The 24,883-nt window shown below is 41.9% G+C and overlaps 1 protein-coding gene across 3 annotated transcripts in view; it reads right to left on the bottom strand.

The window, feature by feature from the left end:
* Window positions 1-4,996: 4,996 nt before the first annotated feature.
* Window positions 4,997-24,883, bottom strand: part of NTM (neurotrimin) — a 593,292-nt gene continuing 573,405 nt past the window's right edge. For all 3 annotated transcript variants that reach the window (XM_075280153.1, XM_075280154.1, XM_075280155.1), the window contains one exon: window positions 4,997-8,219. In XM_075280153.1, coding sequence (XP_075136254.1) covers window positions 8,104-8,219 — 116 coding nt within the window. In that variant the 3' untranslated portion in view covers window positions 4,997-8,103. The remainder of the gene's footprint in view (window positions 8,220-24,883) is intronic.

Raw genomic sequence — 24,883 nt, 5'->3', positions numbered from 1 at the left:
ATAGCATGTGGTCTTCAGTATGGTTCAGACATAATATAAAAACAGATATCTCATAATAGTGAAATGATGGGCACAAACACAGAAGTAGGTGTTGCAGTCACTGAAGGACACAGAGAAGTCTCTGTCTAGTCAGTATTAAAGGACATTTTCTGGGGTAATAAAATGATTTTTTTATTTCCCTAGGAAACTCCTTAATTGCTTCAGTGAACTAGTGATATTAGGTAGAGTTTTCCACTTATTGGTAAATTGACAAGTCTACGCTTCTCAGGGCTGGCCAAGCCACTTCCACATGTACAAGCAACATCGTCAAATGTATTAATAAATGGAGACCTACTATGCCTAATGCTGGGCAGGGACCGGAGTCCTTATAATACGGTGAAAATATCCCACTTTGTCATGTAAACTCCTGAATATTAACCCTATATGTGTAACATAGATTATGTCTCAAAGATTGTAAGCTCTTGTGGGCAGGGCCCTCTATTCCACTGTGCCAGTCGGTCATTGTTATTATCATATTTGTTTGTATATTTTGTGCATGGTGTATAAACCCTCAAATGTAAAGCACCATGGAATTAATATAATAATGGAATTCATGGTGCTATATAAATAATAATAATAACATAGTTCAGAATGCAGGAGGAAAGGGACACCTCTTAGACCTCGTTCACATGAGACCACATATTTTGGTCCCGATTCTGATGCGGCTTCCTCCTCCAGAGTAGGCTCAAATGAATGGGCCTAGACCGGAGGGTGCTGTCGTGAGACGGATGCCAGGGCTGACTCAGCTGCGGAATCCGCCTGAAGAAAGGGCAGCTCGTTTCTTTTTTCCGGGAACCGGAACATACCGCTCACGGAAAAAAGGAATCTAGTGGTCTACATAGACCTCAATTGTGAGGGGGTGGATTCGGCGTCAGAATCCACACCCTCTTGCCCCGTGTGAACAAACCCTTAGGTCCGTCAGCCAGCAGTAAGATATGGTGGTAAGGCTCAATCAGAAGACTGTATGGAAGGAGTGGAGAGTAGATAGATGTTCAGTGAATAGAAAGACATGAGAAACAAATCAATACAAAGTACTACCCAGCTTCTTGTATCCACTTTCATCTTTCTATTCAAATCTCAAACATTTGGGTACAAGTGCCTTTAAAATATTATCTGTTTATGTATACACATTCAATAGTTAATATTCCAAATATATCAAACAATATGGTTCACAGAGCTGACTTCATTTATCAGACCTCCGAGCTCTTTCACGTACATCAGTGTGGACAATACCTGCATTCTAAGTGAAGGTTTTTCCACTGGAGGTTTTATAGCCACGACATATAGCCGCCTCAGCCCCTACTAGTGTGGTGGCAGCAAAACATAAATGCAGTTTTTGAGAAGGGACGTGGCCTCGGAAACATTTCATGTGTTTACAAAGCCTCAGAGAGGGCCAATAACCGGAGTCATGTCTGTGAACAATATTGTTTGATAAATTGATGGAAATTTTAACCATCTGAAGTGTACAAATAAATGTCTGTACAAATGTCTGGGATGGGAATGGAAAGATTAATGTAAAGGGCAGAACTTTCAGAATAGAAAACACCAAACCTTCAAGTCAGTCTGAAATATTCACAGATTATGATAAAAGACCTGTGATGGAGATTTATGAAAGTGCTCGCACACGGCAGCAAATCACAGCAGAGAGTGTCCATATGGCCAACAAGATAGTTTTCCACGGTTGTCATAAACATGACCCAATGTGTACTTAGGACAGATAACAGTAAGCCATCCACATCAGATAACAGATAGCCAATGATCTCCTATATGATGGTGCACTCAGTGTACTCAGCGCCATCTGAGTACCGTTCTCTGGTCAGGAGAGGAGAAAGACTCCCATCTCCACAATGAAACAAACATTGACGCTTTACAGGAAAGAAGCATGGATGTTTATGGTGGTGTCAGAACAAGTGTATAATGTGCAAACCCACATCACCATGCCACTGCTGTTATTCTGAGTACTATCCTTACACTACATGTAATCTACATACTAAGATGATTAAAAGGGTGCCATAACGCCTCTATAGGCGTCACCGACACCTATAAAGGAATTTTACGCTTTAAAAGCAGCCTAACACCTACACTATTGAAACATGAAAACAGAAATCTGAGAGAAGAGAAGATCAGAGTCACAGCGCTATTTTTGGAAGCTCGAGCCAATGTAAAAACTTTTGTTGTAGGCATCAACTAGATGAGTAGCTGAATGCTTGCTCTGAGCCCCCTGCAGTACCCCAAGATAAGAAATATGCCCTTTCTGTGGCTTTCCTTGGGATCATTCTTGACAATTGACAGTAGGGATATTGTCTAAAAAAAAATCTTGATTGATTTTTTTTTTTTCCAAGACTATGTGAGATTCTCAATTTTACACACAATTTTTTTGTGCTTGCTGAATGAAACGTAAAGTTCAGTGAGCTGGTACAGGAAGAAGAAATCCAATATATTTGATGCATCCAACTAAGTAAAGAAATTGTTGAATATATCAGACTCCGGTGCAGGACAAACAACGATTTCCCAATTCTGATGAACAACACAACTGTGCTTCTCTGATATGGTGAAGTGACCAAATGCATTCAATTTATCACCCATACCAGGATGAGAATAAGGCCGGGGCCTCACACAGCATAAACGCCTCGATAAAAACTGCAGCGTTTTACAGTGCTTGCAAAGCGGATGGGATTCTGGCTAATCCCATCCACACACAGAAGATAATATACAGTGGACATGCTGTGATTTGAGAAACCATTGTGGTTTTTTTGTAAATCACACCATATCAATAATACCACAGAAACGCTGGTATTTTCCATATATATATATATATATATATATATATTATATATATATATATATACACACACATATAACTGAAGAAGGAGAACTCTGTGGACTTTCTGTAAAAAGCGCTGCCAGGAAAACCCCAATGCATTGCCGCTGCGGTTTTTCCCACAACTGCTTTTGGCTATGTAGAGCTATGTAGAGCCTTAGCCTAAAAAGTTTCCATGTAGAGTCCATGGACTTAAGAAATGAATTACCACCCTGGCCTTCAAGGTACACAATAACAGAGATGAGATTCGTTCGTGAAAAATGGACAGTTTCATCTGTTTTCAATGACTGTTGTCTTAAAAAAGCCTTAGGATAAATATATGTTTACTGTACGTCTATAAGCCGTAATTCCTTAAACTGGATGGACATTGGTATACCTATTGTCTCCAGGGACAGGATGTTTTTTGGGGTTTTTTCAGACCCAAAGTGGTATTTAAAATTGAAAAATAATAGAAATCTGATAGTGGTGTGTATCTATTTTCAACATTTTTTTTTTTTTTTTTTTTTTTTTTGTGGATCTTGTCGAAGTTCTTTTATGTTGGCCCATTTCAGTATTCTGAATAGCTCCTGAAGCAGTACAAATTACTGAAATAGTTACTATGACAGAAAGATGTCCCATGCCACATATGTCCATACATTTAGCATAGTCTATATATCAGCATGTACTAATTTGTGTATATGTGTGTGTGTATATATATATATATATATATATATATATAAATTTCTTTTTCTTAGCATCATCCATACACCACACACCCTCTACATACTAAACATTCTCCCCACACTTTGCATCATCTATATGCTGTTGTCATCATACATATAAGGGTTGACTGTACACTGCATATCATATACATACATACCATATATTGACTCTGCACTGTACTTATAGCCCTGTGTATACACAGGATCATCCATACACTATGTATCACCCATGTACCATGTGAATAATCTATAATATCAACATGTATATACTGTATACCAAACATCATCCATGCACAACAAATCATTTATACACTGTAAAATCTATATTCAAGAAGCAAAGGGTAATACCAGAAGTCAACCTCTCCATGCGCCTATTCCTGCCCCTCCACTGTGATAGACAGCCATCAGAACGAAGGACTTGGATAACGTGCGTGGAGAGCTTGACTTTCAGTGTTAGCTCTTCCCTCTTAACTTCAAAAGAACATATTGAATAAAAGTGTTATTTATATATGGATTGGAGCATTGGAATAGTGTTATATAGACAGCATAGGAGAGTGAATGGATACTGGTGTGAAGCATGCCTGGTCCTCACAAAAGACCAGCAAACTTGTTGATTGAAAGGGATCAGGAGGGAGCTAAACCATTTATTCTCAAGGAAACCAGAAAATAATTTGTATGGAAAAGACAAGATTTGGAGGGATATTTCCAGATTTGCAGTCAATATTTGACACCTTCTTCTCGCATCACGAGAAATGCAGGGTGTTATAGGCAGCCTCTCAACTGCCTGTCAATTTGGGGAGGGTATGAAGAAAACATATCACCTATGTGCACCGCATTTACTTGTCTTCATGTAAATTAAGCAAACATCGGAGAACACAATGGGGCAAATTTATTAAAACGGTCCAAAGGAAAAGTTGTTTTTAGACCATTTTGATAATTTTGAACCAATAAGCACAGACCAGCAGAAACAGCACCCGATCAGGCAGATATAGAGAATACATAAAAACAAGTTGTCCTCATAGTGTAATTTGGGAACATGTTCAGCTCTGAAGCCCCAGATGTGTGGCCAGGGATAGCTCTTTACATGTGAGTATCTCTCCATCTTCCATCACATTGACAGTGTGCTATGTTTACATCCGCGTCCTTTTTTCCATGCTTTGGGTACATCAAAGTACCAGAAGAATGGGACAAGACACAATTAAATCCATTCTATGACGGACACAAACAGAGCCCAAGGGACCCCATTAAGTTGGGCTTGCAGGATTTTTTTTTTTTTTTAAATAATGGATCTGCGCCGGGCAGACACTTGCACAGACGTGAACTAAGCTTAACATGCAATGCTTTGTACTACGTAATACAGGTTCATGGGTGCAGTTAACCCTAACAGGTTATAAGACTTTGGGCAGCACAGTACAACACACACACTCGAATGGACCATGGTATGTATGTCTCAGTATATTTATATTATGTTAACAGTGTACTCAGCTCTTTACAAGATTATTACAAATATAAAGAAAATATAATACAGTAACAAACAATAGTGAGAAGGACGGCTACTAAATGATGAGGTGGAGGATGGGAGACCCTGCTCTGAGGAGCTTACATTCTTTGTACCGCACAGGATCTGCATAAATTCTCCTCCCACTGTACACAGTGCGAGGTACAGAGTTGATGTCCATTCTGTGAGAGTCCCCAGGACCTGGATCAGCAGGAGCTAATAATAATTCCCTTGTAGATAACTTACTGCTTTCTCTCACTAATGGTCACAGGCGTTGTTGTTCAGGAGTGATGGAACCTCAGAACTATAAGAAGCTTGTGCAGCAATTCCGATATAAGTTTCTCATCATTCCCTCCATGGTCTTTCTGCTCCACGTTCTTTTTAACGGCACATACTAGAAAATTGATGTCGAAAGAGTACTATACATTTCCTAGGTGTCACACCCTCCAGACTCTCTCTCCAGGTTTCTTTCACACTAGATTCTTTTACAGTGTTCAATTGACCAGGAGTCAAATCTTCACCGGATACTGATGAAGGCTTCAAGCCGACTGGCTGCAAGCTGACAAAGACTTAAGACAACTCCTGGCCAAGTAAACAAGTCACAGTCTCTGGAAGTCAAGTGTTTGATGGATAAATACTTAACCTGCACCTTTTGCATCATGCATGTGAAATATACTGACCTAGCAAACCATTCGGGTGGTGGCTGGTAACACTTTTCCATTGCCAGGTCATATCCCAGGTGGTTACCCGCTCTTGTGTTGTATACAAGTATATACATCCATTACATTCCCAGTAACTGATCAGTACACAGGAAATAATCAAGGTCCATGCAGAAACCAAACCATGTAGAAGGTGAAAGCAGAATGTTTGTGCTCAGCAAGTTTCAGGGTTATAAATCATCTGAAAGTATGAGAAAGAATAGAGTTGGGAAGGAAACTGCTTCAATAATGCCTTGTAGCTTGTGCCGTGTGCCCCATCTGCACAAATAATGTCAACTGAGTGCCCTTACTTGCCAACTTTCTTGTCCGTGTGTGCCTATCGGGCTCTCTGAAACTGCATTCCTTGTGTAAAACCCTAACTGTAGATACTAGTCTGTGCAGCATGGAGAGTCTCATATGTGGTAGAGAACATCTCATGACCACTTAAATACTGATAGCCAAAATGGTTGTCACCCAGACAGGAAGACAAGGAAGTTCTATGTAACTAACAAACACCCTAAGAGGGAGCTGAAAACATAGATTCTGGGAGGGTTGAACTACTGGGATTGTGTGCATGCAGCAAGTGCCGTGGAGCTGGGTTCTAATGACACAAATATTATATTCAAGGCATATGGATTCAGCTTCAGTAGTAAAGAGGGATTATGTTTTTATTGGTTGGATGTGGTTTGTGTTTTTGGGTTCGAGAAGACCACTTCTGAAAGTAGCAAAACACTGGCACATATAGCTGGTACAGGGATCTTATACTTAAAGAGATTGTCTAAGATTATAGAAATATGGCTATCTTCTTCCAGAAACAGAACCACACCTGTCCTTGTGTCTAGTATTGCCGATAGACTCCATGAAAGTGAATACTGCTGAGCTGTAATATCACACACAACCAGTGTCGCTATTTTTGGAGAAAGGCAGCCATGTTTTTCTAATCTTAGACAACTCCTTTAACCTTCTAAGGAGATTAACAACTACAACCATGGTAAATTCACATAGTTTATCTCTTTACCTAACTGGGTATTTCAGTACTTGTCATGCTGTTGATTGGCGGATGGATGGAAAACTCAATATGACCCCACAGCGTGTGGGAATCGATCTACAAAGCCCCATCATCTGCCTTTGCAGTCACACGTCTTATAGGTGAGCGGTCTGTGCTGGTGTAAATGGTTGACGGCATGTGCTTATTCACTGTGATGACAGTCACTGTGTGGTCCTACACTTCATCCTGAGCTCATCAGATCTGGAGAACGTGACTACATGAAATTAACCATAGGACAGAGTGTGTGCCCTGCTTCTTACCCTAACCTCTATAAACCCATGCCAATGGGTTGTCCATGCCAATTATAACCATCTCACGCCTCTGCCTGTGACGTCATGCATATATATTTTAGCCTGTCCCTGGCCCTTAACCATCAAAAAAATAAAATTCTACAATATAATCTTACTGACATCATAATCAGATTAAAGGACAACTAAGGAATGAATGATCCAAAGCCACAGGCCACCAGAAGACCACTCTAGGCCTGTCCTGCACTTCACAACATGTGTTCTACAGTTCAGGACACCCTATTTGTCCATACAATCAAGTCATGTTTTCCAACTCTTCCAGCCGACATACATATATAGTAGAAAACCCTTGTGATGGGCACAATATTACATGAGCAGCATCTGAGCACATGGCGACAGAACTCACTCCATGTTAACATTCAATACAATCCCCTTTCTCAACAGGGAAGACCTACAGAAGGGAGCTCCTCTGATCCCCTTCATACTGGAGAGAAATATACCACAGCAGATATCAATCTCCCCAGCAGTGGAAAGTTTTACGTATTGCTCAGCCAGTCCCCCAGCAAATAAGTATGGTTGAGCTATGCTCTGCAGGTGTCCCGGTTGCAGAAAGGGAATTGCATAACTGATCGCCCAGCAGTTCCTAGGAGATAAAGTGGAGAGACACAGTCCATGGTTTGCTTGATCAGGGACAGCAAGATGTGTGATGTCCTTCTGAAATGAATAGAACAAAGTCACGTGGTTTCATGAGCGTCAACTTGTAGCTAGTCGACCGGCTCAGCTCAGTCCTTGGATCTGCCCATTCCCCCCCGGCTGTATCCTGCAAAAGTCCCTTCACCGTGAAGGTGCAGATTGTGGTGTTTTCTCTCAGCGGTTTCCTTATTTAAACAATCACTTGCAGTTTTTTATTTTTTTTTTGTTGTGTTTTTTTTGCTTTTTTTTCATTATATTTTGCGACATCAGATTTTGTAATTTCATTTTATTACATTTGTTTTATTTTAGAATTGTTGTTTCCCTCCTGTGAGGACCACGGACGATGATTTGCATTTGTCAAAACTGGGCAGGTGGAAGTAGAAGAGACAGACAAAGCACGAAGAGAAGAAACAGAGGAGTGCAGAGGAGACATCGAGAAGAGCCACTGTTCCCATCATGAACTGCTCCAGGGCCTAAGGAGAGAGGCAGATCACAAGTATAAACATCCAGAAAGTTAGATTATAAACAAGAGCAAGACGCATGACAAAAACGAGACAACATCACTACATCAAGAACATGGTGAAAATGTGACATTAGGTTTATCAGAGGCCGAGGATCCCAGCGAGAACACAGAACACAAACCTCACTGCCCTGACAGATCTAAAAGGGAAACCATCATGTGAGAAAAGAGAAAATAAAATGAAGTCTCCCAATAATCTCAGTGAGAACTGTAAGAGTGAAGTGTTGGGAGTCTGGGCACAGATAATGAGACCTTGTTTACAGCTGCAGCTTTCCTCCACAAGACTAAGGTGTGAAACTGATTCAACCACTGTTACACAGAATAAACTGCACACTCTCCATCTGACAAGGTCTCCGGAGCTGCCAACCATCACACGGTCACCATCACGAAGCATAATATAGCCATAGAGCAGAATATTACAGCGAGAGACAGACAAAGCTAACCACAGAAAAGATCTCTTGTATTCGTAAGAATATCACCAGATGCATGGATAAGACATTGTCACCACTAGATAAATACAGAAAATGAGGTCTTCTGGAAAGATCTTCTCAAGGAGGCGATCTTTAGAAGAGCTTTCACTGTACTTCATAATGCTACCTAAGGTTCGTCAATTTTACACCATGTTGCTCCCTAAAATCTCTTATCACTGCCCAACCTAAACTATCCTACATGGACAAGTATATCATCCCCAGAGACGTTGACTACAGACATTAAGGAAGTGACAAGTTTAGCATGCAAGGTTTTTTTTTTTTCATAATTTTAAACACATTCTAATATTCAGTCATATGAAGGCTTGTTTTTCACAGGACGAGTTGTATTTCTCAGTGCCAACATTTTAAAGGTACATATAACTTTTGAACAAACATGTTAGTTGTCCCCGTGTGTGTACAAGCCTGAACTATCCCAAAATAGTTTTATTTATCCTATATGCCATGGAAAATAAAAACACAGAATGAGTTCACACAGGGTCTGGCTCAAAAAACGTCCGCCCATTGAAATCAATGGGTTCCTTTTACCGCGAGCGGTTTGTTGCCGTTCCCGGAAAAAAGAAGCGACATGCTCTTTCTTCAGGCAGCCCGGATGTCCGCCTGAAGACACTCCCTCCCAACTAGGCCCATTCATTTGGGCCTAATCCGGAGCGGAGCACCACGACTGGATGCCGATGCACTGCACCAGCATCCAGTTGCGGCTACCCATTTTTTGGCACGGAATCTGAGGCGACCTCCGCATCAAATTCCAGACCAAAAAACCCTGTTTTAACTCAGTCTAACTGATGCATTACAATATATCTTGGTTACCTTGATTCCTCCCAAAAATAGCAATAAAAAAAATATTTTTAAAAAATAAAAAAATCACACAAACCAAAAACTAGAACCAATAAAACAACATCTTGCACCACAAATAATGAGCACTTACATATCTTCCTCAACATAACAGTAAAACATGTTAATAGTTCTCCATTCATCGGGTTACATTACTTCGAACATATAAGTGTATGAAGAAGGGATGGGAAGATGGAGGCTGCTGTAAGAGATGGCTGCTAAGCGCTTTTTTGACACATATATCTGTTAAGATAATGCTCTACCAATATACAGAATTAGGCAAAAAAAAAAAAAAAATCAATTACTAGCTGGGAACAAAGCTCTCCTTTCCACAGACTTCTTTGTGTAAGGGAGCCTTCACACGGAGTTTACGCTCCACTCATTCTGAACGTAAACTCGTTCAGAATGAGCGGCGTTAAAACAGATCCCATTGATTTCTATGGGTGCAGGCATACATGCGCTACCCATTGAAATCAATGGGAGGCTTTTTTACCTATTGCTTTCAATGTGATACGCGCGTATCAGCCCCCCATTAATTATAATGGGGTGCGCGCGTATAACGGCACCCATAGAAATCAATGGGATCTGTTTTAACGCTGCTGATTTTAAACGAGTTTACGTTCAGAATGAGTGGAGCGTAAACTCCATGTGAAGGCTCCCTAAGGCTGGATACAATACTGACACTGGCGTAACTATAGGGGTTGCAGTGATCTCAGCTGTGACCAGGCCCATGAGCCAGAGTCCACAGGTCACCCTTGCCAAACTAAGTCTGATTAAGCTTGCTTAATTCCCTTTCTGATTTCCTTTCATGGCTTTAACCTGTTATGCCAAAAGTATTGGTTGGTCAACAAATAGTTAATGAGGGTTTTTGTTTTTTTAAGGATGGAAGTTGTGGCACAAAAGCAGAACGATAAATATAAGGGCCACTGACAGGGGATGGGAAACTTATGTGCACAGTCATGCTGCAAACAAATCTGCATGGCGGTCTTGGTCCGGATACGGAAAGAAAGAGAAATGTAAATGCTGCTAAAACATACAGATGGGACATGATTGATGATCGTGAGGAAAAGTGGCACAGGGGGCCCAGGATAAGCTTTTGCAACAGGGCCCGCAAGCTTTTAGTTACAGCCTTGGGTATCAGTGCTGTAAAAGACAAGATTCTGAATGAAAGGAAGAGAAGAAGAAAACAATTTTTCAACAACATTACAAAGTTTTCTTATATTTACCTGTATTCAGTTATGTAAGTGCTGTTATAATTCTCAGAGCCAGAACTTTATTTTTTAAATTGACATTTTGTTGTCCATTTACTTTTACGAGGGGCAAGCTTTAGTTTTTATTGGTACTATATCGGAAACATACTGTATAGCTTTTGATTAGAATTTTTGACCAAAAAAATATTATGATCTTTATCCCACAGGATAAATAACGAGTTTCTGCTTTAGTACAGCTTGCTATGGATCTGAAGATATCAATTATGTGTATTGTTATTGTTTGTTCAATTATAATACATAATAAAGCATATATTATGTCAAATTTGTCATGTAGCTTTTGTTTTACTGTAGTTTTTGTAATATTTTTAAAATATTTTATTTTCTTATATAAAACATTTTTCAGTGGTTAACTAGTGAGGCCCAATCACTACTAGAATACAATCGTGTGATCGCTGACATAATACCGTATATATTCGACTATAAGAGGACCCGAATATAAGCCAAGGCCCCTAAATTTAACACAAAGAACTGGGAAAACTTATTGACTCGAGTATAAGCCGAGGGGGGGAAATGCAGCAGCTACTGGAAAATTTAAAAAATTAAAAAGGTCGGAGTTTTTGGGTGCAGTAGATGCTGGGTGCTGGGAAAGGGGAGGGGGTGTTTTGGTTGTCTGTCTGCCCCTTCCCTGAGCTTGAGGACTGTTTTTTTCCCCCCACTTGGAGTTCAGCCTGACTGAATATAGGGTATCTGCAGTGCTCCTATTAACCCCTTCCCAACGGAACAGGAGCACTGCAGATACCCTATATTCAGTAGACCGGGCACTATCAGACACAGGGATACCTAATGTGTATGTGTTTCACAGTAATTTTCTACTTTTGTATGTATTCTAGGGAAAGGAGGGATTTAGAACTTTTATTTTTTTTAATTTTTTTTTTTTTTTGCACTATTTTATGGGAGATTCTATACATTGATATTGTGGCTGGTCATAGACACCCCCCCCCCCCCCCCTTAAAAAAAAAAATATATATATTTTTTTTTTTTTTGCTGACTCGAGTATAGGCCGAGGTGGGCTTTTTCAGCACAAAAACAGTGCTCGAGTAAAAATTATGCTCGAGTATATACGGTAAACTGAATCACTACTGTATTTCAGCGTAATATTTATGTTAGCCTAAAGGTGATAGACATCCTATTAGACGCTTCCTTTAGCAGGGTCTAATGGGTATACGAATATGTCAGATGTGTGGCCATCATTAGGCCCCTTGTTATCATGGCAACCCTGAGGTACACTGCAATTGCGTTGGAGATTCTCATGTCTGCCATCTTTGTACTAGGCCGGGACCAGCAGAACTCCAGTTAGCGTTGTACTTCAAGGCATAATTACAGAGTATTCTAGTAGTCATAAGAAGATGCCATGGCAATTAGAAATATAATATATATATATATATATATATATATATATATATATATATATATATATATATATATATATATATACACACAGATGTTACAGAGGTAACCCGAACTACAACAATTGGATAAACAGCTGCAGTACGATATCCCATCGCACAAGACGACAAAAACCAATAACAGGTCAGTGAAAAATTTTTTCTAATGTCTTTTCATTGCTTTTTTGCTGCCATCTGTGACAAGATGTCATGCTGCAACAGTTTAATCGTAGCAGTTATAGCTAACTGCTACATCTTATATATATACATACATACATACATAGAATACTGTGAAAAAGTTTTAGGCAGGTGTGGGGAAAAAATGCAGCACGGTAAAAATGCTTTCACAAATAGAAGTGTTAGTTTATTTTTGTAAATTAACAAAAAATTAAGTGAATACAGATAAAATCTAAATCACATCAATATCTTGTGTGACCATCCTTTGCCTTCAAAACAGCATCAACTCTTCTAGATACAGTTTTTGGAGTAAACTCAAACATCTTGGAGATCTGTAGATATTTGCTTAGTCAAATCCTTCAGACAAGATTCAGACAGTTTTGCTGATGTTGAGATTAGGGGGACCAAATCATCACTCCAGGACTCCTTCTCTACAGGGTGGTCACAGCAAATATTTGCTTTAGATTACTTTTTTGTTCATTTACTTCATTTTGTTAGTTGAACAAAAAAATAAAATTAAAGCTGGCTTACACGGCCGTAATGTAAGTCCGCAATTGAGGGATTTCAATTGCGGACACATTATATTCAATGTGGCCTTTTACACCACTGGATATTTTATCCGTGGTGTGGCCGGGCCGCAACTGTGATCCGGAATTTATAGGACATGTCCGTAATGGCCGTGAATTGCGGCACTGCACGGACTTGCCTATAGAACTCTATGGGTGAGTGTGGCAGGACACAGACATCTGCGGAGTCTATGTTGCTGATCAGCAACTTGTGGACCGTACATTCAATACAGTCGTGTTAGACCAGTCTAATCTTCTATTTTTGAAGACATTCTTACTTTGCAACATTTTATTGACACCTGCCAAAATTTTTTGTACGCTACTAAACATATACACACACAATCTCGCTCTCTCCATTGAAAAATTAGTGTTACGATACTGGTGATACAGCTGGAATCCGATAGCCAGGAAGGACGGCAGACACAGCGGAGTAGGAGACTTGATCGATGGATAGCCAGAAGTCGGTGCACAGAGCGGGTAGTCGGGTGAAGCCAGGAGTCGGTACACGGAGCGGGTAGTCAGATGAAGCCAGGAGTCGGTACACGGAGCGGGTAGTCAGATGAAGCCAGGAGTCGGTACACAGAGCGGGTAGTCAGGTGAAGCCAGGAGTCGGTACACGGAACGGGTAATCAGATGAAGCCAGGAGTCGATACACGGAGCGGGTAAGCAGGAGAAGCCAAGGTATACTGAGCAAGAATACCTCAGAGCTAGAGGACTGGGAACAAACACAATACTCAAGCATTGGTTATAATATGCTCTGGGTATATATAGGCCTAAACAGGAAACAAGATGGCCGCAAACAGGAAACAAGATGGCCATGGTCATGAAGCAATACTCGCCACATTAACTGTGGGCAAGAGTCAGGGAACAGCAGCCTCCAGTGGTAGGAGTAATAATGACACCTGAATAGCGGCCACTAGTGGAGATCCTTGGAACAGTATCTTCACATGATGAAACAGAGGTTCTAACACACAGATTCTGACATTACTCCCTCCTTTAACAGCGGCCTCTGGACGCTGCTTGACCTGGTTTGTCTGGATATCTTTGGTGGAATTCTCTAATCAAACGAGGAGCATTGATGTTGCTGATGGGCTCCCATGAATTTTCCGAAGGACCATATCCCTGCCACTGTATGAAATATTGCAGACGGTTTCTGAAGATCCTACAATCCAGAATTCTCTCAACCACGTAGTGTTCTTCTCCAGCAACTTTAATGGGACCCGGAGGAGGCAACAGACGGCCTGGAAACGGATTGGGAACAACTGGTTTCAATAGTGCCACATGAAATACTGGATGTATCTTCATTGTCTTGGGGAGTTGGAGACGGAAAGCCACAGAGCCTACTTGTGCTGTTATCTTAAAAGAACCAATAAACTTCTGTCCTAGTTTTACTGACGGTACATTGAGCTTTAAGTTTTTAGTAGACAGCCAAACTTCGTCCCCTATCTGGAAGGTCGGTGATGGTCTGCGTAACCTATCAGCTGTCTTCTTATACTTTTCCTGAGCAAGTTTCAGAGTCTCTTTTAACATCTTGACATTATGCTGTAATGCTTGGATTCTATCGGTGACTGCAGGAATTAAGGTCTCAATCGGAAAGTTAGGAAGAATATTGGGGTGGTAACCTAGATTTGCAAAAAATGGAGTCTGTTTCGTTGATGCGTGCTGTGAGTTGTTATAAGAGAATTCTGCCACAGGAAGTAAGTCGAACCAATCGTCCTGCAGATGACATGTATAACATCGTAGGTATTGTTCCAAGGTCTGATTGGTGCGCTCTGTTTGTCCATTCGACTGAGGGTGGAAGGCAGATGATAGATTAATATCGATATTTAATGCAGTACAAAAACTTCGCCAGAATCTTGAGGTAAATTGTACTCCACGATCTGAGACAACCTCATCAGGCACTCCATGAAGACGAAAAATGTTGTGAATGACAAGATCAGCTGTCTCCTCAGCTGAAGGTAATCCAGAACAAGGGACAAAATGTGCGGCTTTAGTGAGACGATCCACCACCACCAGAATGGTATTCTTCCCCTTAGAAACTGGCAGATCTACGATAAAGTCCATAGAAATTGATCCCCAGGGGCGAGATGGAATTGGTAAGGGCTGTAACAATCCCATAGGTGAAGAGCGCGGAATCTTATTCCTTGCACAGGTACTGCAAGATGTCACATATTTCTTCACATCCTTGAGATGATCAGGCCACCAAAAGAAGCGGGATAGGAATTCTTGTGTCTTCGGCATTCCCTTATGACCCCCTATTTTGGAGTCGTGAATTAGTTTTAAGACTTCTAGTCGTACTGCTTCAGGAACATAGAGACGGTCCTCATGGATCCACACCTTGTTCTTGAAGACTAATGATAAATCATTGGGGGGATGTGCCAAGACTGGGTCACTTGTATAGGCTTCTCTTATCTTCCCCAGCAGGTCTGTGTTATGGATCACCCCAAAGAATCTTGATTCATGGAGGATAGTCTTTGGTGGCTCTGCAGGAGAGGATTCAGTGGAAAACATTCGAGATAAGGCGTCGGCCTTACCATTCCGAGAACCAGGCCTGTAGGAAATTAAGAAATTAAATTGATTTAGGAGCAAGCTCCATCGGGCTTGACGAGGACACAGACATTTGGCAGATCTAACAAATTCTAAATTGCGATGGTCAGTTAAGACCACTATTTGCTGTGTTGCGCCCTGTAAATGATGTCTCCATTCTTTAAAAGCGGCTACGATCGCTAGGAGCTCCTTGTTTCCTACATCATAATTCTTTTCTGATGAGGTCAGGCGTCTTGAGAAGTAGGCACAAGGGTGTAGCATGTCTTTTTCCCCAACTCTTTGTGACAAAATGGCTCCAATTGCACAATCCGAGGCATCCACTTCGACAATGAATGCACGTTCCGGATCAGGATGTATCAGTATGGGAGCTGTTGTAAACTTAGTCTTTAGTTGAGAGAAAGCTTCTTGTGCCTGCGTGGACCAGACGAAGGCTGCTCCCTTCTTTGTTAATCGGGTAATTGGTGCAATTATCTCCGAAAAATGTTTGATGAAACGTCTATAAAAATTGGCAAATCCCACAAAGCATTGCACCTCCTTCACATTTTTGGGAATGGGCCAGTCCATGATTGCTTGAACGTTACTAGTATCCATGCATAGTCCTGAAGGAGAGATTACATAACCCAGAAACTGTATTTCTCTTTGATGGAATTCGCACTTCTCCAGCTTGATGCAGAGTTGGTTGTCCCTCAAACGTTTCAGCACGGTCTTCACGTGATCTTGATGTTCTTCTAACGTGTTGGAAAAAATTAGAATATCATCAAGGTAGATAACAACAAATAAGTCTAATAAGTCTCTGAAAAGATCATTAACAAAGTGTTGGAAGGTTGCCGATGCATTACAAAGACCAAAGGGCATGACCATGTATTCAAAATGCCCATATCGTGATCTAAACGCTGTCTTCCATTCATCCCCTGGTCTAATACGAATAAGATTATAGGCTCCTCGGAGGTCTAGCTTTGTGAATACTTTTGCTTGATGGACTCTCTCCAGCAATTCAGGAATTAATGGCAGGGGATAACGGTTCTTAATGGTAACCTTATTCAGTTCCCTGTAGTCGATGCATGGTCTAAGTGAACCATCCTTCTTTTTAACAAAAAATATGGGTGCACCTGCTGGTGATGAAGATGGACGAATAAATCCCTTTGCCAAATTCTCATCAATGTACTCCTTGAGAGACTTCAGTTCGGGCTTTGCTAAAGGATAGATGGTTCCAAAAGGTATAGCCGCACCTGGTAACAACTCCACCGGACAGTCATAATCGCGGTGTGGCGGGAGTTTGTCAGCATTCTTCTTATCGCAGACATCAGCGAATTCTGCATATATGGATGGCAATCCTGTAGTTGATTGAGGATTCTCCTCTGGCTTGCTCTGGGGTTGTTCAGAAAAACACTCTTGTTGTAAAGACTCGGATGGAAAGGATATTTTCTTAGTCTCCCAATCAATTATAGGGTTCTGTGTACGCAGCCATGGCAATCCCAAAATAATAGGGAAGTGTGGGGATGAAATTAGAAGGAAAGATAGGACCTCATGGTGATTAAGCTCCATGACCATCTCCAGGGGTTCGGTCTCATGATCAACTGGTCCTGAGTTCAGTGGAGACCCATCCACAGTTTCCATAACGATAGGAGACCGCCTTTTTTGCAGTTTCACCCCATGTCTTCTGGCAAAGTCAATGTCCATAAAGTTACCGTTAGCTCCAGAATCGACCATAGCTTGTGTGGATATCCACTGGGAGTTGGCTAGGAATTTTACAGACATAACACAGTGGGAGTCCTTGTTCTCCTTTCCTATACCAGGTGCAATGGAGCGAGTAACTGCAACCACAGGTGAAACATGTTCAGAGCACACAGATTCCTCATCTGAAAATTCTGGTTCGACCATAGCGGCAACAGTCTTGCGCCCCCGGTGGGGACAATTAATGAGGAAGTGATCATTCTTTCCACAATAGAAACATTGATTCTCTCGAAGCCTACGTTCTCTTCTTTCAGCATTTTCACGTCTCTGCATGCTGTCTACTTGCATCAGCTCTACTCCGGATTCCTGGTACCCTTTCTCCTGGGAGTCTCTGGTAGCCGGAGCTGAAACAGAAGTATAGCTGTTATTGTTACGGAACCACAAGGAGCCCCATCTCTCCTGTTTACGTTCAGCCAATCTAGTGTCAATCCAGATACAGTGTTGTACGAATTTATCCACCTCAGTGGGAGCTTCAGCACGTGCCAACTCATCTTTTATTGTCCCAGAAAGTCCATTTCTGAAGATTGTAAGCTTAGCAGCATCATTCCATTTAGTGTCAATTACCCACCTCCTGAATTCCAAGGCATATTCAGCTACTGAGCGTTTGCCCTGGCGTAGTGCTAGTAAAGTCGCCTCCGCTGTAGCCACACGGTTGGGGTCGTCAAACACTTCACTCATAGCTGCCAGGAAGTCTTTTAAATTATTCAGCCGAACATCGTTTGTCTCGATGAAAGGGCTAGCCCAGACTAATGCCTTATGTGTCAGGAGCATGATGACGCACAAAACCTTGGATCGGTCTGTGGGGTAATGCATGGGATGAGCTTCAAAAAAGAGTTGGCACTGATTGAGGAATCCTCGAAATTTATCTCGATCCCCACCAAACCTAAAGGGTGGAAGTGGCAGAGTGGGAAGGGCAGATGCTGTTCCACCACGCTCTTGGGACTCCAGTTTGACCACGCGGTCAGTTAGATCACGTACCAATTCCTGCAAGTTTTGGAAGGCTTGTCCATAAACTTGAATGTGGTGTGTAGTCTGATTTTCCAAGGCCGTATGTTTAGTCTTGAAGTCACGCACCTCACTATGAAGCTTGGACAGTGTACCGTGCATCTGGTTCACACGATCCTCCAGACTCTTAATCCCGGCGGATTCCATTATTAAGGCTTGAGTATCCTGTTACGATACTGGTGATACAGCTGGAATCCGATAGCCAGGAAGGACGGCAGACACAGCGGAGTAGGAGACTTGATCGATGGATAGCCAGAAGTCGGTGCACAGAGCGGGTAGTCGGGTGAAGCCAGGAGTCGGTACACGGAGCGGGTAAGCAGGAGAAGCCAAGGTATACTGAGCAAGAATACCTCAGAGCTAGAGGACTGGGAACAAACACAATACTCAAGCATTGGTTATAATATGCTCTGGGTATATATAGGCCTAAACAGGAAACAAGATGGCCGCAAACAGGAAACAAGATGGCCATGGTCATGAAGCAATACTCGCCACATTAACTGTGGGCAAGAGTCAGGGAACAGCAGCCTCCAGTGGTAGGAGTAATAATGACACCTGAATAGCGGCCACTAGTGGAGATCCTTGGAACAGTATCTTCACATGATGAAACAGAGGTTCTAACACACAGATTCTGACAATTAGAGTAGCTGTTTTTTGGTCACCTCCCCTTCAAAAACAGAATTAAATGAAAGCTGTATCTGCCTTATTGGTACCAATAAAAACTACAGCTGGCCCTGTAAAAAAAAGAAAAAAAAAATCCAACACAAAGCTCTGTCAAAAGAAAAATAAAAACAGTTATGGCTCTCAAAATATGGGAAAAGAAACGATTTTAAGATGTGTTTTTTAGGTGCAGTAAACAAACAAAAATATATAGACTTAGCATTGTTATGATAGTACAGACTCACAGAATTAAGGCCTCATCAACTATGTAACTATGTATGTAACTATATAATACTGTATATTTATGTATGCTGTAATAAAGAGTAATTACATGTACGTGGCACTGAAAAATACAACTAAGTCCCACAAAAAATAAGCCTTCATATGGCAACGTAGACAAAAAAAATAATGTACTTTTGTAATGCTACATTAAAACAAAAAAAAAAAAAAAAAAAAAAGCCCAAAACATAAAAACTGTATTAACAGGCAGCATCCCTAAGGAATTAATAATCTCCGGACTTTACTAATAAGTCAGGGCGCTGCACTGAGAGCATCAGTGATATTATGTGATGGTGCAGTGAACGCTCAGAACAGTAGTGACATGGTGACAGGTGTAATGCAGGTCAAAAGACTCTCATCCATAGGGCACACTCATTGCTACTATTTATTGAGTGTCTGGTAAACATGACCCACAGTATATTTCATGTCTGACTTTTGCCTTTACTATATTGAACGGCTTGTTGCCTAATTAACCCTATGATTATCAGGGGCAACAGAAGCAGAAAAGGTTAGGACAGCAATTTTCGGGTGAAGTCAGAATGGTGTCTGCAAGATGCTAAATATGGATGTAAAGAGATGGCCTGTGAAAGGGTTAAATATTAGTAACATTTGCTGAGTATGTCTCAGAGCAGCTAATATAAGATCCAGGACTTGTAAGAGCTGACAACAGGCAAAGGAGACTAGAACTTTTATAGACCATTACCAAAATAAAGCCTAATTCCTCCAAACACTCCCCTATATGGATAGAACTACCCCGTGTACCCTGGTTTATCCGCGCCTCATCTTATGCAGCTCTCTGGCCTTTCTATAAACTATTGACTATAGAGTCCAGGTTTGAAGACCTGAGGCAGAAAGTGGCAATAACAGATACAGACAGGAGGAGCAAAAGAGGGAACTACACGGGGGAGGGTTGGAAGTTGGCAATGGGTACATATGAAGGATTTCACAAGTATCTCCTGCTGCTTGTACTTATCCTTATGGAGCTCAAACATACTTTACTGTGTAAAATAGATAAATAAGCTAGAGATCGACATGCAAAGACTTAACGAACATTCTCATAACATTATGGCGAGGAGAAGATGCAGCATGGAGCATCATTCTCATTCGTCTGTCAGCTCACCCTGCCATATAAATATGTTTCACAAGATGAATACAATAAGAACCTTGAATTCCTACATCTATTGCTCAGGACTAGGGTGCAATCATGTTGGTGGCTGTCATCAAAAGGTCTATGGAACTTATCAGGAGTTTTATCCACCCTTAGGGTCCATTCACACGGAGTAACGTGCCGCGTGACCTGGCACGTATACGCTGTGTGAGATTTTGAGAACCGTATACGCTCCTATTGATTTCAATGGGAGCCTGGATCGTATACGCCGCATTATTTTGCAGCCGTGATTTTGCGGCCGCAAAATAACGCGGTGTATACGATCCAGGCTCCCATTGAAATCAATGGGAGCGTATATGGCGCTCAAAATCTCACACGGTGTATACGTGCCAGGTCACGCGGCACGTTACTCCGTGTGAATGCACCCTTAAGGGTGCATTCACACTACGGATACACCAGCTGATTCTGAACGTAAAACACGTTCAGAATCAGCAGCGTATAAAGCAGATCCCATTCATTTCAATGGGAGCCGGCATACGAGCGCTCCCCATTGAAATGAATGGGCTGCTTTTTTCTCTACGAGCGCTCCCATTGAAGTGAATGGGAAACGCTCGCGTGTACGGCTCAGAATGAGTCGAGCGAGCCGTACACGCGAGCGCTTCCCATTCATTTCAATGGGGAGCGCTCGTATGCCGGCTCCCATTGAAATGAATGGGATCTGCTTTATACGCTGCTGATTCTGAATGTGTTCTACGTTTAGAATGAGCTGGCGTATCCGTAGTGTGAATGCACCCTAACAGGCCAACGAATGGGTAGCATTAAAGGGAGCCTACCACCACCAAAATCACTTGCAAGCTGTTGTAGAGCTGGTTAGAGGCATAGTGAACATACCTTTCTTGTGCCAAAGTGCAATCTTGCTGCTCCATAGGCAACATTTACTCCATAGGCAAATTATCTGAGTCAAATGTCCCACCACTAACAAGGTTTTCCACCAAGGTAAGGTGGTACCTTAATGCTAAAGATACTGGGGACTGTTTAGGGTGCAAAAACCACCAGACAGGTTGCCTTTCACGGAAACCCTAACACAGTATAGTGGGTGAGGCTACAGATATCCACAGGAGTAGAAAGCATCTCTCAACCCACAGTAAACTAGAATATACTGATGTGGACATATGAACTACATTACAAGAGAACCTGTTTTTTTGTTTTAAATTTGAATTTTTATTAAAGAATTTGGTGAAAAATATCAGAGGGACCACGAGGGAAATGTATGCAGTGCATTGTATATACATTGCATACATGAAAGGAGCGGGGAGTCATCCAGTACCAGCATGCTTAATTTACAAGAGCTGGAGTGCTGAAAGTTGCTGACCTTTCATGTACAAAGAGCCCAGGAAATATTTTGCTGATCTTGACCATATTTACTGATGGTGGAGTGTTGCCTACCTTTGCTATAGCTCCCTAAGGTTTAATCAGATATAAGTGTTTATGGTGGTGTCAAAACGGTTAGAGATGAGCGAACACTAAAATGTTCGAGGTTCGAAATTCGATTCGAACAGCCGCTCACTGTTCGAGTGTTCGAATGGGTTTCGAACCCCATTATAGTCTATGGGGAACATAAACTCGTTAAGGGGGAAACCCAAATTCGTGTCTGGAGGGTCACCAAGTCCACTATGACACCCCAGGAAATGATACCAACACCCTGGAATGACACTGGGACAGCAGGGGAAGCATGTCTGGGGGCATAAAAGTCACTTTATTTCATGGAAATCCCTGTCAGTTTGCGATTTTCGCAAGCTAACTTTTCCCCATAGAAATGCATTGGCCAGTGCTGATTGGCCAGAGTACGGAACTCGACCAATCAGCGCTGGTTCTGCTGGAGGAGGCGGAGTCTAAGATCGCTCCACACCAGTCTCCATTCAGGTCCGACCTTAGACTCCGCCTCCTCCGGCAGAGCCAGCGCTGATTGGCCGAAGGCTGGCCAATGCATTCCTATGCGAATGCAGAGACTTAGCAGTGCTGAGTCAGTTTTCCTCAACTACACATCTGATGCACACTCGGCACTGCTACATCAGATGTAGCAATCTGATGTAGCAGAGCCGAGGGTGCACTAGAACCCCTGTGCAAACTCAGTTCATGCTAATAGAATGCATAGGCCAGCGCTGATTGGCCAATGCATTCTATTAGCCCGATGAAGTAGAGCTGAATGTGTGTGCTAAGCACACACATTCAGCACTGCTTCATCACGCCAATACAATGCATTAGCCAGTGCTGATTGGCCAGAGTACGGAATTCGGCCAATCAGCGCTGGCTCTGCTGGAGGAGGCGGAGTCTAAGGTCGGACCTGAATGGAGACTGGTGTGGAGCGATCTTAGACTCCGCCTCCTCCAGCAGAGCCAGCGCTGATTGGCCGAATTCCGTACTCTGGCCAATCAGCGCTGGCCAATGCATTCTATTAGCCCGATGAAGTAGAGCTGAATGTGTGTGCTTAGCACACACATTCAGCTCTACTTCATCGGGCTAATAGAATGCATTGGCCAATCAGCGCTGGCCAATGCATTCTATTAGCTTGATGAAGCAGAGTGTGCACAAGGGTTCAAGCGCACCCTCGGCTCTGATGTAGCAGAGCCGAGGGTGCACAAGGGTTCAAGTGCACCCTCGGCTCTCCTACATCAGAGCCGAGGGTGCGCTTGAACCCTTGTGCACACTCTGCTTCATCAAGCTAATAGAATGCATTGGCCAGCACTGATTGGCCAGAGTACGGAATTCGGCCAATCAGCGCTGGCCAATGCATCCCTATGGGAAAAAGTTTATCTCACAAAAATCACAATTACACACCCGATAGAGCCCCAAAAAGTTATTTTTAATTACATTCCCCCCCAAATAAAGGTTATCCCTAGCTATCCCTGACTGTACAGCTATCCCTGTCTCATAGTCACCAAGTTCACATTCTCATATGACCCGGATTTGAAATCCACTATTCGTCTAAAATGGAGGTCACCTGATTTCGGCAGCCAATGACTTTTTCCAATTTTTTTCAATGCCCCCGGTGTCGTAGTTCCTGTCCCACCTCCCCTGCGCTGTTATTGGTGCAAAAAAGGCGCCAGGGAAGGTGGGAGGGGAATCGAATTTTGGCGCACTTTACCACGCGGTGTTCGATTCGATTCGAACATGGCGAACACCCTGATATCCGATCGAACATGTGTTCGAAAGAACACTGTTCGCTCATCTCTAAAAACGGTATATTCAGCTGGTGAGATCTCCGGATATAATATAGGTAGAACTGCTAAGGCATCATATGAAATAGGAGAATCTCCTGTTTCATACAACACCTGTCCTTTTGTGGGTGACAAAAGGCCACTGTCAGTGGTGAGCTTCATGTGGGAGAACAAATCCCACCCCATGTATGAGACCTTGATACCTTGAGCGCTATCGTAAGTCTTTCCTTCCAACCACGACCAGGCTGTATAATCTACATCAGACCAAGCGAAGATCACTCCGTACAGAAAACTAATGATTATGACTATGAAGTCTTCCTTCTTTCTTCTTCTGTTCCTTAGCTTCTATGGACTCCTAGTATATCTTCTCTTCTCAGCTTGTGTGTGTCTACGTCTGTAATATATTACTGTGTATTATCCCTGTATCTGTATTACCATGCTGCTGTAACATGCTGAAATTTCTCCACTGTGGGACTATTAAAAGATTATCTTATCTTAATATAGTTTATGTTTTATAATGTGACCGTCCCCATATAAAGTCATAGTCTTCTCATGACTTACATAAGCTCGTAGACCATACACAACAAAAAATAGAGGATGGCTCTTAATACAGAAACAAGGGAAAGAATACAGAAATACAGGATTCCACAGAAAGGAGACAGAATTAGTTAATAAAGTATATTACTATGTATTAATGACACAAATAGTGACAGGAAATTATAAGTTGTTTGAAGGTTTAGTTATGCTTTAACCCCTTCCCAACATCTGCTGTAATAGTAAAGCAGATATCGGGTATTTAAATATGGCGGCTGCTCAGGAGCTAAGCAGATGCTATAGCTGCTAAGTCTCTGCTGTATTATACAGAAAAGCTATGGGACTTAATGCCCATGGTCAGTGACCTTGGCCTCAAAGCTGACCTGGTGCCTTTTTTCGGGAGGGTTGGTTGGCACCTGTAACGAAATCTGGGGCCAGAGATCCGCTGCCATGACAGCCAAGAGCTGAAGGTTCCCTGGCTTGTCTTGACACTACTTCTAGTACAGGCTGCTCGGCAGGAGAAGAATAGCCTTTCTTAAGGCTATTCCTACATGTTAGGGGAAAAAAATGGGATTCAAAAGATTGAAACCCTTTAAGGATAAACCATCAATGAAATAAATTATATATATATATATATATATATATATATATATATATATATATATATATATATATATATATATATATAGTATAATTCCTTTAAGTTAGAATTATATTAGAGTTAGGCCTTATGCACATAAACAGATTTTTATCTGCGATCTTTGGTCAGCAATTGTAGATAAAAGTACGGACCAATACATTTCAATGGGTCCAT

The sequence above is a fragment of the Leptodactylus fuscus genome, chromosome 6 (assembly GCF_031893055.1).
Source record: "Leptodactylus fuscus isolate aLepFus1 chromosome 6, aLepFus1.hap2, whole genome shotgun sequence".
In the NCBI taxonomy this organism is placed as follows: Eukaryota; Metazoa; Chordata; class Amphibia; order Anura; family Leptodactylidae; genus Leptodactylus; species Leptodactylus fuscus.
The sequence above is the reverse complement of the archived record's forward strand: the minus strand, read 5'-3'. Positions and strand labels throughout refer to the sequence as shown.